Here is a 14,833-nt window from a genome sequence, read left to right as displayed (position 1 = left end):
CCAGAGTGCTCCTTGGAGGCCAAGATGGCTAAGCTTCGTCTCTCGTACTTTGGACATATTGTCAGGAGGGAACAGTCGCTGGAGAAGGATGTCATGCTGGGTAAGACTGAGGGTCAGAGAAAAAGAGGAAGACCCCCAACGAGATAGATCGGCTAGGTGGCATCACTGATGGTGTTAAGTGTGGCAGCGGTAGTAAGGTTGGCCCAGGATCGGACATTGTTTCTGCTGTGCATGGGGTCACTATGAGTCGGTTCCAACTCGATGGCACCTGACAACAACAACAACAATGTGGTGCCATAGTACAAGCACTCAACCTCATGGCTCAAGGTCAGTTTGCACCACAAGGTCAGTGGTTCAAACTCACCAGTCACTCCTCAGAAACCCTATGGTGGTGGTGGTGTACCGTGGAGTCAGTTCTGACTCCTAGTGATCCTGTACAGGGTGTCCGAGGCTGTCAATCTTTACGGAAGCAGAAAGCCTCATCTTTCTCCTGTGGAATCGCTGGTAGTTTCAAACTGTTGTCCTTGAGATTAGCAACCCAATTCATAACCACTACGCTACCAGAGCTCCTTCAGAAACCCTATGCAGAGTCGTTATAAGTTGGAACTGACTTGATGGCACTTAACAACAATAATATATAGATATAGATAGATAGATAGATTAGATAGATAGATACATAGATACATAGATACATAGATATACATACATACATATATATGGAGCACAGTGGCTCTGTAGGATAAGCACTGCACTGCTAACCACAAGGCCAGCAGTTCAAGCCCAAAAGCTACTCCCTAGGAGAACAATGAGGCTTTCCACTTCAGCAAAAAAGATTTATAACCTTGGAAACCCTATACAAGGTCACTATGGGTCGAAATTGACTCGACAGCACTTAACAACAACATGAATTGGAACCAACTGGCTGGTACTTAATAACAACATGTCATATATAATTTTTCAAACTACCATAATTACCAAAAAGCAGAAACATCATATATTCACATACACATACATCTGTTGTTGTTAAGTGCTGTCAAAGTCAGTGCCTTTCCCAATTTTAAATCCTACAGAGGATTTTCCTATCCTACAGCGCCGCACCAGGACTCCATAGATATAAAATCCACCACTCGTCTGTCTGTCAGCCTGTCATACTGTGGTGGCTTGCATGTTGCTGGGATGCTGGAAGCTCTGCCACCGGTATTTCGAGTAACAGCAGGGTCAGCCACGGTGGACAGGCCTCAGCAGAGCACAGCAGCATTCGCCTGTGGCCCTGGCACCTGCCACCTGGTAGAGGCACAGAGCTTGAGACAGTGCCGCCTCTCACAGGTTCCACTGGGGCTACAAAAGGCCATGCTTTCCGCATGCGCAGTCTTCAACATTCTAGGTTCACGAGTCTTCTGCTTGAAAGGTTGCATGGAGTTTTGTGGTTTGTTTTGTTTTGAGTTTAATCTGTGAGAGTGAAGTAAAACTCTGCCCTGGGCTTGACCAGAGCTTTACAAAACCCCAGAGTAGCCATGAAGGGTTGACCTGGAGCGCCCAAGACTTCAGGCCATGGATGGTCAGCCTTTCAATAAAGTCATCCTTTCCAGAAAACGCCCCAGCTGAAGATCGAATGACTTCAACTGTACCTGCCGCCTTCCAGATGAATTCAGCCTGCATCCCTCAGACTCCACAAGAATTACTAACTAAGAATTTAACTGCCAGTTTAAAGAAGTCCTTGGGGCTCCTGATTGTCCAGCCATAAGGGCCTTCCTGCAGCCCCAATCCCCTCTCCTGTCCCCACAGTGACTCTCTTTGAATTCCTGGACTTCTTCAGGAATCCCACCCTCGGGCCTGTCCCACTCCCACCTTAGAGGAAGGGCCTCTCCTAGACCAGGTGAGGCACAGGAAGAGGGGTCCAGCCTGCCCACCTCCACTACCTGCCCTCATCAGTGAGGCAGACTAGGATGCCCCACCTGCCCACACCTCCGCCTCCCAGATCGGGCTGCTTCACCAACACTGTCATAGGCCACAAAGGCCAGTCAATGCAGAGAACGTACTGATGCCAAAGCCTACAGCAGAAAAGCAACCTACACATGCAACGCAGTCCCAATCCAGAGAGTCCAACAACATTCTTCAGAGAGGTGGAAAAAACAATTACAAACTTTATATGGAAAGGAAAGAGACCCAGGATAAGCAAAGCACTGCTGAAGAAGAAGAATAAAGTTGGAGGCCTGTCACTCCCTGATTTCAAATTTTACTTCACGGCTACAGTGGTCAGAACAGCCTGGTGCAGAGTCCTGATCTAAAGGGGGAAAACACAAGAGAATAGCAAATGCTCTTGGAATCCAGACTTTCTGGAGCCATGGACGTTGGAAATACCTCTGAAACCACTGTTCTGAGACTATCACTAAACCTTAAACCAAAAGAAAACCCCAAAACATGTAGAGCCAAAAAAAAAAAGTTAAAAATCTCACATTTTCAGAACACAAGGACCCAGCACTCACTCGAGAAGGTGGGCAGAGGCGGCTGGCAGATGACAGGAAGCAGCTCTGTGGGAGCAGAAAAGGTGTGCGGGATGCGACTCTCCTTTGAAAAGGTGGCACGTAACCCCCAGCCCTTGAGCACGGGCTGGACCCACCGAAGAAAGGCTGCGCTGGAGACGCAGCGGCTACACCATGAAAGGCCTGCGCCTCTCCCTCACACTCTGGTTCTGAGACAAACAGCCGCCATGCTGCAAGGTCACTCAAACTGTCCGAAAGAGAAGTCCACGTGGCAGAGCACTGAGGCCTCTTGCTCATGTCCACATGAGTGGGCTTGGGAGCAGCCCCCCGGCCCAGGTAAGCCTTCAGGTGACCCCGTAGGAGACCAAGTCAGAACCACCAACACTGATAGGTGACTTGGCAATTCCTGACCCTCAGAAAGTTACAGGACAGCAGACATTTGTTATCTGAAGCTACTAAGTTCAGGCTGCTAACACAAGATCAGCGGTTCAAACCCACCCATCACTCACGGAAACCCTACACAGGGTCACTATGAGTCGGAACTAACTCGATGGCACACAACAAGAAGCCTGGACTAGTAAAATGATCTTGAGTTTTCATTTTTATTGATGGTGATGGATTAAATAGAGGCCAACAAGATTAGAGTCAAAGAAACCAATTAGGAGGAAGTCAGTAGGCAAGGAGTTAGCAGGAAGCCTGAGGCAGGACAGCTGTGGGAGGGATGGAACAGGGGTGGGTTAGGAGCATGCCCAGGAGACTACCAGGCCCACGGACTAAGGGATGGGGCAGCAGAAGAGGGGGAAGCAAAAAGATTTTTTGGTGTCTTTGGGGGAAGAGGGTGAGATAATGTGTCAGGAACAGTACAGAAACGAAACAAAGGAGGCGGAAAGGGAAAGAGATAAAAAGGAAAGGAGACCAGCAGCTAGCGTCTTTGGGAAGCAGACACATAGTGGAGTGGCCATATGGAATCTACCTCCAACTGAGCATGACTCACCAGGGAGGCAGCAGCATTCCTCCTCCTCGGAACACTCACACCTAACGCCCAGGGCTCTGAGGAAAGGCACTATGGTCAATAAGGAAAGCCCACTCTCAGGATATGCACCTCTCACAGACACCGGGAGGACCACTCCAGAGACCCCTCCAGCAGGACCCCCAAGGCCTCCCATCTCCTAGTGTGTGGGTAGAGTATCTGCGCCATCCACACAGGGCCACTGAGCCCCTGAAATGCGGTTAGTGTGTCTGAGGAGCCGAATGGCTATTTGATTTACGATGAAATGGACTCTAGATGGGACTCTCGTGCCACTGTTCCCCCACCCAGGCTGGTCCAGGTACAGTCCACCTGGGCCCAGACCCAAGCAGCAGACTTCCTATGACACACAGGACACCTGCTTTGGAGGGTGATGAGCTTTTAGACCCAACACCCAGCGTAAAAGTAGGGAGTCCATTTCCCAGATGATGGGGGAGAGGGGCCAGAGGTCAGGGAACTTGCTAAGGCCACAGGTGACCATGGCGGAAGGCCTGTGCACCAAGCCGGGCCCCTGCCCGAGAGCCCTTGTGGGAAGGAAGCGTTGTGTCAGTGGGGACCTGGGGGTAGGCTGCTGTCTCACCACTGTGACCTTAGTCGCCCGAGGGTCTCTCCTTCCCTACACTGACAGTCAACATCGCTAAGCCCCAACCTCATCGCATCTGCTGCCTCCACTCTTCCACACTCAGAACTATCAAGCAGACACTAACAGAACCACGCAGACACAGGGCGCACAGGAACCCCCAATGACGCCACCTCCAGCTGAGCTCTTAGAGACCCCCACAAGCAGGTTACCAAGTATGAGGGGGCTTCAGAGAATTCATGGAAACATTCTGTTCTCTTTTCATTCCATTTTCCACAAACTTTCTAGGCCCTCCTCTGATGTTCCTGTGAGCATAACTATCCCTTCCCAGTAAAACACACAGGATCCAGGGTCTTCTGACATAGTCTGTTGTTGTTGTTGTTAAGTGCCGTCGAGTCGGTTCCGACCCATAGCGACCCTGTACAGGGTTTCCGAGGGTGTAAATCTTTATGGGAGTAGAAAGCCTGATCTTTCTCCCGTGAAGCAGCTGGTAGTTTCGAACTGCTGACCTTAAGGTTCGCAGCCCAATTCGTAACCACTACGCTACCAGCAGATTCTATTTCTCTCCTGACCCGCGGCCGAGGAGACAGCGACGCTGATGGTGTCCTACTTCAGCTGCAGCGTTTCCTTCTGGATCACAACTCAAAAGCATCTCTACATCCCTACAGGAGGTGTGTGTGGGCCTCCCACAAACCAGGCCACCCTCAGGAAACCCCGAGGGAACAGCGTGCAGGGTGAGAGCGGGCAGTTCCGATGGCATCTCCTGAGAAAAGTGGCCTGGGCTACAGGGGGGGCCCTGGAACCATATCTCTCACGTCCCAGACACCCTACCTGGGACACCTGCAGCTCAGGTCCCTGAGCTTCCCCAGGCTCTGCCTGCGTAACGCAGAGCACAGTCTTCTTAAGACCTGGAGACAACCCATGAGCTCGGTGTTCTCAGACTCCCCTTGCTGTTAAGTCCCGACACACAGCGATCAGACCCTGTGCCATCCTCACCTTGGTGGTGGCTGTGTGCCGTGGAGTCGGTTCTGACTCACAGAGACCCTCTACAGGGTTTCTGAGGCTGTAAATCTTTATGGAAGCAGAAAGCCTCATCTTTCTCCCACGGAACCACTGGCAGTTTCAAACTACTGACAGTGAGATTGATTAGCAGCCCGACTTGTAACCACTATGCTACCAGAGCTCCTTAGTTCAAAGAAATCCAAATGGCCAAATTCACTCAGCAAAGCAAACACTGACCATTCTCCAAGATCAGCCTTACCCTTGGGGGGTACAGCTCCCGCCCAGCCCCCCAAAGTCGGCATGTTCAGTAGCCACCCCAGGGCCTTACCCGTGTCATTTTTAACAAGTCCAAGGCCGGGCGCGTCCACCGTGTATCCTCCTCACGTCTCCGCTTGCGCCGGCTCTTCCTCTCATCGAGCACACACGGCTGTGAGCGGCTCCGTAGAAGGCCCTGGCGCCGGCTCAGCTCAGGTGTGGCGGTTGGGGTGCTGCTGGCTGAGGGCAGGGCACTGGCGGTGTCAGTGATGTGCTCCTGTGACAGGGACAGACGGCGCCGCGAGGAAATGCTGCCCTCACCGCCATCCATGAAGCTGCTGCTGGCCGAGGCCGGCCTGGGGGCTGTGGGCAGGGGCGAGCTGGCTGCAGGGTGGGCATGGCTAGGAGGCACAGTAGCCCGTGGCAGGCCGGCACTCCCATGGCCACTGCATCGTTGCAGTGTGGCGCTGCCACCGCTGTTACACCGCCTCTTGGAGACCGGAGTCCAGACCTTGGAGCCACCTGGCCTCCAGGGGGACCGGCAGCGTGCCAGCTCGTCGGGCTCTGACAGGGACCGGCAGTGCCGTTTGGTCGGCGGTGCCAGGGGCTGCCCTGAGTGTTCGCTGAGGCTCACGTCGCTGATACTGGCCAGGCCCACCGATGGGATAGGTGACTCCGGTCGCCACTGGAGCCCCATGGTGTGAGCCGAACCGAATGGGCCAGGCGGGAAGGGGAAGGCAGGACCCTGGGCTGCCTCGCTGCGGACCGACCGTCCTCCACTCACAACCTTCCAGGGGCTTTTGTCAACTGAGGAGACAGGAGAGGGCGGAGGAGAGAGAGTGAGCAGTGGTTATGCGGCAACACAAGTCACACGGACCAGACCGGCTCTGCCCTGGCGGGTAGGCGGGGAGCCGAGCCTAAAAGCACAACTAGGAGAGCTCAGCTCGCCTGGCCTGCCTGCCTGCCTGCAAGCCTCATCTCCTCGAAGTATCTGCAGGCAGATGGAGGTGTGCCCCCCTGCACTTGCCAATGGCCTCTCAGTGGCCGCTGTGTAGCCTCAGGAGGGTGCACAGTCCTAGGAGCCTAACCTCTGTGACAGGACCAGATTCCTCTGCTCTGGAGTCCGTTTCACTAAAGCACTTTCCTTTTCTGGGGCCAAGGAACCCACAGAGCCGATCTCTGAGAGCTGCGCATGCTCCTGAAGCTGGCAGGGTGGGGGGCAGTGTTAGTGTGCTGTCCTTCTGGACAAGTCCACCTCTTCCCACGGGACCTGGCTGGCAGGGACTCCTACAGCAGCTGTACCTGGGTCTCAACTCCCGGCTTCCCCACAGCACATGCCTCCCAGTCCGGCCAGGTGTGTCTGTTGGGAGTGACCAGGGCCAGCCCTGCCATCAGAAGCTGTACTCGCCTTTAGCATCAGTGCCAGACCAGACGGACGGGAGCCCACAGTGGCCTTCCCTGCGTCTGACAGCTTCAAAGAGTCAGGAGTAAAATCGAAGCTCACACTCCCTGGTCTAGAGCTGCCCAGAGAACAGTTCCTTCCCCTTCCATCAGGTTCAGGGTGAACCAGGGCACTGTCTCAAAAGGAGGTGTCCAGCTGAGGCGCCTGAGGGGTGGGGATGAACTTAGAGGAGACTGGATGGACAGCGGCATGCGGTCCAGCCATGAGGGAAGCAGGAAGGTGAGTGGGGATGCACGGTGAGGCTCAGAATGCGGTGTCCATGACTCATTAAGGAATGTGATAAAAAATCTCTTGGCTTCGTGGTCCATTTCAGAGGACATCATCGCTCATGCCCACCCTGTGGCAGACCCTGCAGCAGCTGGCCTGTCCATCGCACACCGACCAGCCTGTGCACCTCTGCACCAGACCCGGCCTCCCAGCCGATGCCCACGGGGTCTCGCTGGGGGTGGGAACTGACACTGGGGCTGAGGTCTGCCTGACTGGAAAGCCACTCTGCCTTCCCTCTCCATTCACCTCCTCCTTCAAAACACCACTGACAGGCGCATCAGACCACAGTCCACAAACCACACACACCTGTTTCCAAGCAGGGACGTCCCCCCACCTCCCCAAGCATGCCTCCCAACTCCCTCAAGGTGACCGCTGAGGGTGTCCACACAGCAGACACATTCCGTCCCACAACTGGTTCTGGGGTTGGTTGTGGCAGAGCTTCTGACAAGGCCATGGATACCGTCTGCCTGCTGCCCTCTGAGTGGTCCGAGATGTACCACCACTGGGCACCTCCAGGTCCTTTACAGAAAGGGAGTAATGGCAGTTCCCGGGGCTGCCAGCAGGGGGCTGCAGGACCCCATGGAGTAGGCATTGTACTTGGGCACCTCTTCAGAAAAAAAGGCAATTCCCAAAACTACCAGAAGGGGCGCTGTTACTGTTCAAGAGACCCCAGGCAACAAACAGTGCCCAGACTGGCCCTGATGGCAGGCACCACCTACCGGATACCCTCCAACCAGTGGACCAGCAAAGGGAAGGGGCAGCTGTGGAGGCCCTTCTAGCCTCCCCAAGGCGCAAGACAAACAATGCCTGGGCAAGGCTATGAAGGTCAAGCTCCGGGTTTGACCCGATTACCCAGACCCCACCTCCGCCCTCCAAGCTCAGAGCACAGCCCCCATGTCTCTGCTCCCCAGGGCCCACGCCAAGCTCAGGAAGACCCAGGGCCTTTCAACACTTACCATTGAGGTCAAAAGGAAACAAATTGCGGCCTTTGTTCACTTTCTCTGCAGAATACTGAAAATGACAAGAAACATGTCAATACACGCGAACTGTCAGCACCACTCCCCCAGCCCAGAAGTCTTCCTTGCTTTTATCACTGCAGCAAATCCTGTTTTCCTAGCATTTTCTTTTTGCTGATTAAAAACAGACATTGGCCTCTGGAACCCATTACTTTTTCTTAATGGACATTTTTTGTTTTGTTTTGTTGTGGGTTTTTATTGTCTTCTGTGTCACCCAAGTTAACACATCAGCATTGGACTGAAAACAAGGTCAGCAGTTCAAACCCACCAGCTGCTCCTCGAAAAGCCTATGCAGCGTTGCTATGAGTCAGAACCAACTCAGCGGTTTCAGTGACTTTACAACAATAACTCTGTTTACTGAGCAGAAATAAACACCACAATCCTCAAATCTAGGCATCATTCCTGCCCATTGGGTTGAGCACACCTCACTACTAGGGCCTGTTTCCCTGAGGTAACTCCAGGTGCAGGGCCCTAGCCCCTGGTCCAGGGCTCTTAGGGGGCTCCATAGATTAGAGATGGAGTGTCTAATCTATCTGGGGTGGGCGCAAATACACAGAACAGAACCCTCCTCAGGCACGCACTTTGCTGCCCGTGAATCCTGTCTCCACCACAGTCCACATTTGGAACTACAGGTTTGAGGATACCCCTGTCCACCACTCAAAACTGTCTCACACAGTGGCCGTCTGCCCAGCATGCTGAGCCCCCACGTCACATCTACTCAGGCCCAAAGCCGTGATGCCTGCTCTCCCAGGGCGGCTCCTGCAAGTCCTCTGTCCAAATCTATGTCCCCTCGGTCTCTCCCGGCCCACCAGCACACAGCCATGCTCTGCTTTGTCAGTCTTTAAAAAAACACCAGTGGCCCTGCGTCCCCAGTCTATCTGCCAGCCAGTGCCGTGACAGCGGACCTCTCTGTCTCCCAGGGCCCCTTCTCACTTCACTCTCTGGCCTGTCAGGCTCGCCGACAGACTCCACGTGTCCACTCCAGGGTCAGCCCACAGTTCACCGGACCCGAGCGGAATGGTCAGCTGACCCTTCCTCCTTCAGTACATGTTGTAGAAAACATGAGGTGAGTGTGTTTACTGGAACTCAGACGAGCCTTCAGCGAGTAAAGGCTACACCACGGACCATGCCTCAACAATACGAGGAGAGACCTGCCAGGACACAGGACAACTTGACAGGTCGCCAGGGGAATCACAATGAAGATGACACACTGAGTCCACAGGTAGAAACTTCGTCAGCAGACTGACTAATGGCTGCCCAGGGTTAGGGAATTCGTGGAAAGGAGAGTTGCTTGTGAAAGAAAAACTGGGCTGACAGGAATGTCCCCATGCCTTGACTGTACCCACGTCCGTGTCCTAGTTTCGAAGGTGCTACTCAGAAGGAAAAGAAAGAAATGCAAACATGCATCCACCCACTCCCCAATGAAACCTGGAATATACAAGCATGAATCGAGGAAAATTGGAAGCTGTCAAAAATGAAATGAGGCACCTAAACATTGCTATCCTAGGCAGTAAGTACTGAGCTGAGATGGACTGATACTGGCCATTTTGACTCGGATGATCATATGCTCTACTATGCCAAGAATGACCAACTGAAGAGGAATGGGGTCGCATTCATCGTCAAAAAGAACATTCCAAGCTCTATCTTGAAGTGCGCCATGGGTGATAGGACTAATAGATGACTGGTATTCAAATTTAAAGGCGTTCTGGTAGCATAGTGGTTAAGAATCGGGCTGCTAACCTCAGGGTCTGCCGTTCTAAACTACCAGCTGTTCCACGGGAGAAAGATGAGGCGTTCTGCTCCCGTAAAGAATTACAGCTTCAGAAACCCTGTACAGGGTCGCTATGAGTCAGAACCGACTCCACGGCACATAACAACAACAACAACAATTCAAATTTAGGAGTCCTCGTGTGGCGCGTGGAGTTAATGTACCAAACTACAAAGCCATTTGAACTGCAAGGTCGGCAGTTCAAGCTCACCAGCTGCTCCTTGGAAACCCTATACAGAATCTCTACGAGTCGGAACCCACTCAACAGCACTTCACAACAACAATTTGAATTTAACCTCTAAAGCCCAAGATGAAGAAACTGAAGATTTATACCAACTTCTGCAGTCTGAAATTAATCAAACACGCAATAAAATGCATTGATAATTACTGAGGACTAGAATGTAAAAGTTAAAAACAAAGAATATGGATCAGTAACTGGAAAATAAGCCCATTGTGCCGTGGAGTCGGTTCTGACTCATAGCGACCCTGTACAGGGTTTCCGAGGCTATAAATCTTTATGGGAGCAGAAAGCCTCATCTTTCTCCCGCGGAACAGCTGGTAGTTTCGAACTGCTGACCTTGAGGTTCGCAGCCCGATTCGTAACCACTACGCTACCAGAGCTCCTCATAGCAACCCTGTACAGGGTGTCTGAGGAGCAGCTGGTGACCTTGAACCACTGACCTTGCAGTTCAAACTGACCTTACAGTCCAGCGCATTAACCCATAGCGCCACACCAGGACTCTGTGAGCATATCCCACTTGAGTTTAGAGATGAACTCAAGAATACATTTGACTAATTAAATACTAATGACCAAAGATGAGACAAGCTATGGGATGACATCAAAAACATCATACATGAAGAAAGCAAAAGGGCATTAAAAAGACAGGAAAGAATTACCAACTGCTCCGAAAAGAATCACATTAGAAGGTCTTATATAGAGTAGGAAAAACGTGGAACAAAACTCAAAATCATTTTTAAAAAAAGGTCAGGCTCACTGGTCAGCTAGAGACTGGTCGAAACCCAAGACTATGGCCCTCAGTCACTCTTCAGATCTGAAATAGAGTTCATCTCTGTGGCTCAACACTCAGCCAGGTGATTAAGTCTATAGGGGAACACCAATGAGTGAGGTACACCATAGAATGGTCAACCTTTCCAGATCGAAAAGGCAGCATTTATCCAAGGACAAAGTGTAGAAGGACTGGGAAAGGAGGAGGAGGAATGGAAACATGAAACACAGAAGGGAGCGGAATCAGTGAGGTAGTCCATGGAGCGGCTGAGAACTACTAAGATGAAACAAGGTGCATGATTTGTTGGATGTAAAAGTGATGATCTTTTCTGTAAACCTTCACTTAATTCACAACAAAAAGTTTAAAAAACAAGAATCACATTTTACTAATGCCAAGCCATCAAACTGCTCTGTAGTGGGACAAGGCAGGGTATTCTGTTCCTATTTTTGACAAAAAACTCATTTGCTACATCCATAAGAGCAAATGAAGCTTCACCGTTGGTAACACTGTCCAATGACAAAACAGATTCAAATATTTGCCCCAAAGTACCTGCTGATGACTAATACACTGTATAACCACAGCTTCCATGTCCACAGGCTTTGTAACTTTGGCCAGCTCAGCCTTCTTCTACTCTACACAAACATTTGCCCTTGTAAAACATCTTTACAGATTCTACTTCAGTCTGCACTGAATTCGTGTTTCCATATAGACTACTCACTTCTAGTTCAGTGTGAACGTCTCAATTCAGCAACGGGAAAGGGGCCCTGATGACGCAGTGGGTTTAGTGTTGCTGCAAGGTCAGCAATTCAAACCCAACAGCCACAACTTGGGATAAAGATGAGACGTCCTGCTCCTGAGAAAACGGAGTCTCGGAGACACTGAGGAGCAGTTCTCCTCTGTCCAGTGGGGTCACTATGAGTCGGAAGTGACTCGATGGCATGGTTTAGGTTTGGGCTTGCTGAATGGTATCAGTAACACCTATCAATTCATCATGGAGGCCAAAAAACATTCAAAACTATTTGCTTTGCTTTTTAATTGACTACAGATATTGTTCCCAATGTTCTCTCCCGAGGGCTAACGGTCTTAAACCGGCTCATTTTCTCTGGACACATTTTTTTTCAATTGCTGCAATCAAACACAATTTCATTAACTCTCCATCAGCAAATGGCTCTCCTTATTTGGCTAACAAAATGAGCCTCTCTGAAACTTATTTTGGTTGCAGTCTCGTTTTCCCTTTTTATTTTCATAAAGACATTCTGCTGTGATGAGCGATTCTCTGTTAAATTTTCTAAGTTTTCCCACCCGGCTTTCTGAGCACTGGGAGGCAAACCCGCTATGATGGGAACTCCATCTGCTGGCGACACGGGGATGCTCTTCATTTCCTAAAGCCCTGGGGTCACTGCAGGAGCAACACCAGGCCTTGCTAACAACGTCACAAGCGACAGAGCCTACAGGCCACTCTGCCTGAAAAGCACACCCTCCAGGGCCTGCTTTCCTCTGCATTTCTTGTTCGGACAACTGGATAATCCCTGGTCATTCGATAAATGAATAAAACCTTGTGCGACAGCAACACACATGGTTATGAAAGAGTGTCAAGGTTCAAGTTCATTCACTCGCATCGCCATCGAGTTAACTCTGACTCATAATAACCCTGCACAGGGTTTCCAAGGAGCAGCTGATGGGTTTGAACCACTGCCCTTGTGGTTTAGCAGTGCAGTGTTTATCCCACGTTGCCATACCAGGCCTCTGCGGTCCAGCTGGATCCCTGAAGTTTATGGTGGAGCCACGTCAGTGCGAAGCAAAGGGAGAGGGTGGGCACCACATACAGTCAGTTGCAGCTACTCAAATCTGCCGTCACAGCTGAAATGTTCATGGGGCCACAAAATTCTTTTTGTTTCTTTTCATGTTTATAACTGTCAAAGTCATCTGTCACTCAAAGGCTATACGAAAACAGGATGTGGGCCAGCAACCTGCAGTTTATTGACCCGGGCTCTAGAGCACTGCTCCTCAGACCTCACCCCGTATCAGAGGCACACCCAGGGGACTCATTAAACTGCAGGTTCAGATTTGTGTAGGTCAGGAATGGGGAGCCCAGGCTCCTGGAGAGGACACTGCCAGTTTGTAGGCCACACTGCCACTGTGGCAGCAAAGATCTGAACGACACTGTCCACCCACCCACACATCCCTTCAAATAGTGTCCTTCTCACCGAAACCACGTCATCAGCCACCCTGGGGATTCTACGCCCTGTCCATATTGTCCAGTGGAACAGCCACAGCCAGAGTGATCCTTAGAAGCCAGGATGGCAAGACCCCTATCTCACGGACTTTGGACATGTTATCAGGACAGACTTGCCCTGAGAAGGACATCATGCTCGGTAAAGCAGAGGGTCAGCAAAAAAGAGGAAGCCATTCAGTGAGATGGACTGACACAGTGGCAACCACAATGGGCTCAAACACAGCAACAATTGTGAGGATGGAGCAGGACCGGGAAGTGTTTTGTTGTGTTGTCATGGCACCTAATAAAAACAACAGCCTCATGCAGCTACTGAAATCTCTGGTAGATAAAATTGTAAATTCAGCTCCTCAGTCACACCGTTGTTGCTAGGTAGCATGGAGTCCGATCCGACTCACAGTAAGCCCTGCCCGGCCCCGCACCATCCTCACAGTTGTTGCTAAGCTTGACCCTGCTGCTGACACTGTATCGACCCACCTCACTGGGTCTTCCTCTTTTTTATTGACCCTGCAATTTACCAAGCATGATGTCCTTCTCAGGGATAATAGGTCTGAAATATGAGAGACAAACTCTTACCTTCTGGCTTCTACGGAGCCTTCTCACCGTACTTCCTCCAACATGGATCTGTTTGGTCTTCTGGCACTCCACGGTACTTTTAGTACTCTTCTCCAATACCAGAACTTAAGTGCATCAACTTTTCCTTAGTCTTCCTTAGTCACTGTCCAACTTTCACATGCATATGAAGATACTGAAAATACTATAGCTTGGGTCAGGCTCACCTTAGTCCTCAAACTGCCTTCTTTGCTCTTGAAGTCTTTAAAGAGGTCTTGTGCAGTAGACTTGCCTAATGCAATACGTCATTTTATTTCAGCCACACTAGCCATATCGCAAGGCTCAAAGTCACATGGTTGTTGGAGTTGTTAGGTGCTGACGAGTAGGTTCCAACCCATAGCAACCCTGTTAGGGTTTCCAAGGAACAGCTGGTGTGCTTGGACCGCTGACCTTGTGGTTCAATCCGACATTGCAGTCCAGAGCATTAGCCCTCAGCGCCACACCAGGACTCGGTAGTTATCATATTTGAAACATTTCCATCATCACAAGAAGTTCTATTGGACAAAAAGGGCCTCCAGCTACTTCATCCAAACTCATTCAGTCAGCCAGTATTTACGATAATATCTAGCTCAGTGCCATTTGCTCTGAAAATACCAAGAGACTCACACCAGCACCATTTCTCAAGGTACTTACTCTCCTGCCAAGGCCAGCAAAGGGGGTCAGAGAGAACCAGACAGCTCCTCCTGTCCTTCTAGGTCTTCTCTGTCACAACCAGACTATCCTCCATCCTCAAGTACCACGGAGTCCAATGGAAAAAGACTATCCTCCATCCTCAAGTTGTGGGATGACAGCAAGAACATCATACATGAAGAGAGCAAAAAGTCATTAAGAAGACAAGAAAGAAGGAAAAGGACAAAATGGATGTCAGAAGAGACTCTGAAACTTGCTCTCCAGAATAGAGATGCTAAAGCAAATGGAAAAATTGAAGAGGTGCAAGAGCTGAACAGAAAATTTCAAAGATCAGCTAGCTCGAGAAGATAAAGCCAAATACTATAATAAAATACGCAAAGATTTAGAGTTAGAAAACCAAAAGGGAAGAACACAGTCAGCATTTCTCAAGCTGGGGGAACTGAAGAAAAAATTCAAGCCTCGACTTTCATTATTGAAAGATTCACTGGGTA

At 50.7% G+C, this 14,833-nt stretch overlaps 1 protein-coding gene across 1 annotated transcript in view; it reads right to left on the bottom strand.

The window, feature by feature from the left end:
- The window catches only part of FAM53A (family with sequence similarity 53, member A), a 41,016-nt gene that overhangs the window by 10,762 nt on the left and 15,421 nt on the right, over positions 1 to 14,833 (bottom strand). The window contains exons 2-3 of the mRNA XM_006874127.1: positions 8,033 to 8,087; positions 5,421 to 6,154 (exon numbers count right to left, since the gene is read on the bottom strand). Coding sequence (XP_006874189.1) covers positions 5,421 to 6,154; positions 8,033 to 8,087 — 789 coding nt within the window. The remainder of the gene's footprint in view (positions 1 to 5,420; positions 6,155 to 8,032; positions 8,088 to 14,833) is intronic.

This window comes from Chrysochloris asiatica, unplaced genomic scaffold (genome assembly GCF_000296735.1).
Source record: "Chrysochloris asiatica unplaced genomic scaffold, ChrAsi1.0 scaffold00262, whole genome shotgun sequence".
Lineage (NCBI taxonomy): Eukaryota > Metazoa > Chordata > Mammalia > Afrosoricida > Chrysochloridae > Chrysochloris > Chrysochloris asiatica.
This window is presented reverse-complemented; position numbering and strand designations above follow the sequence as displayed.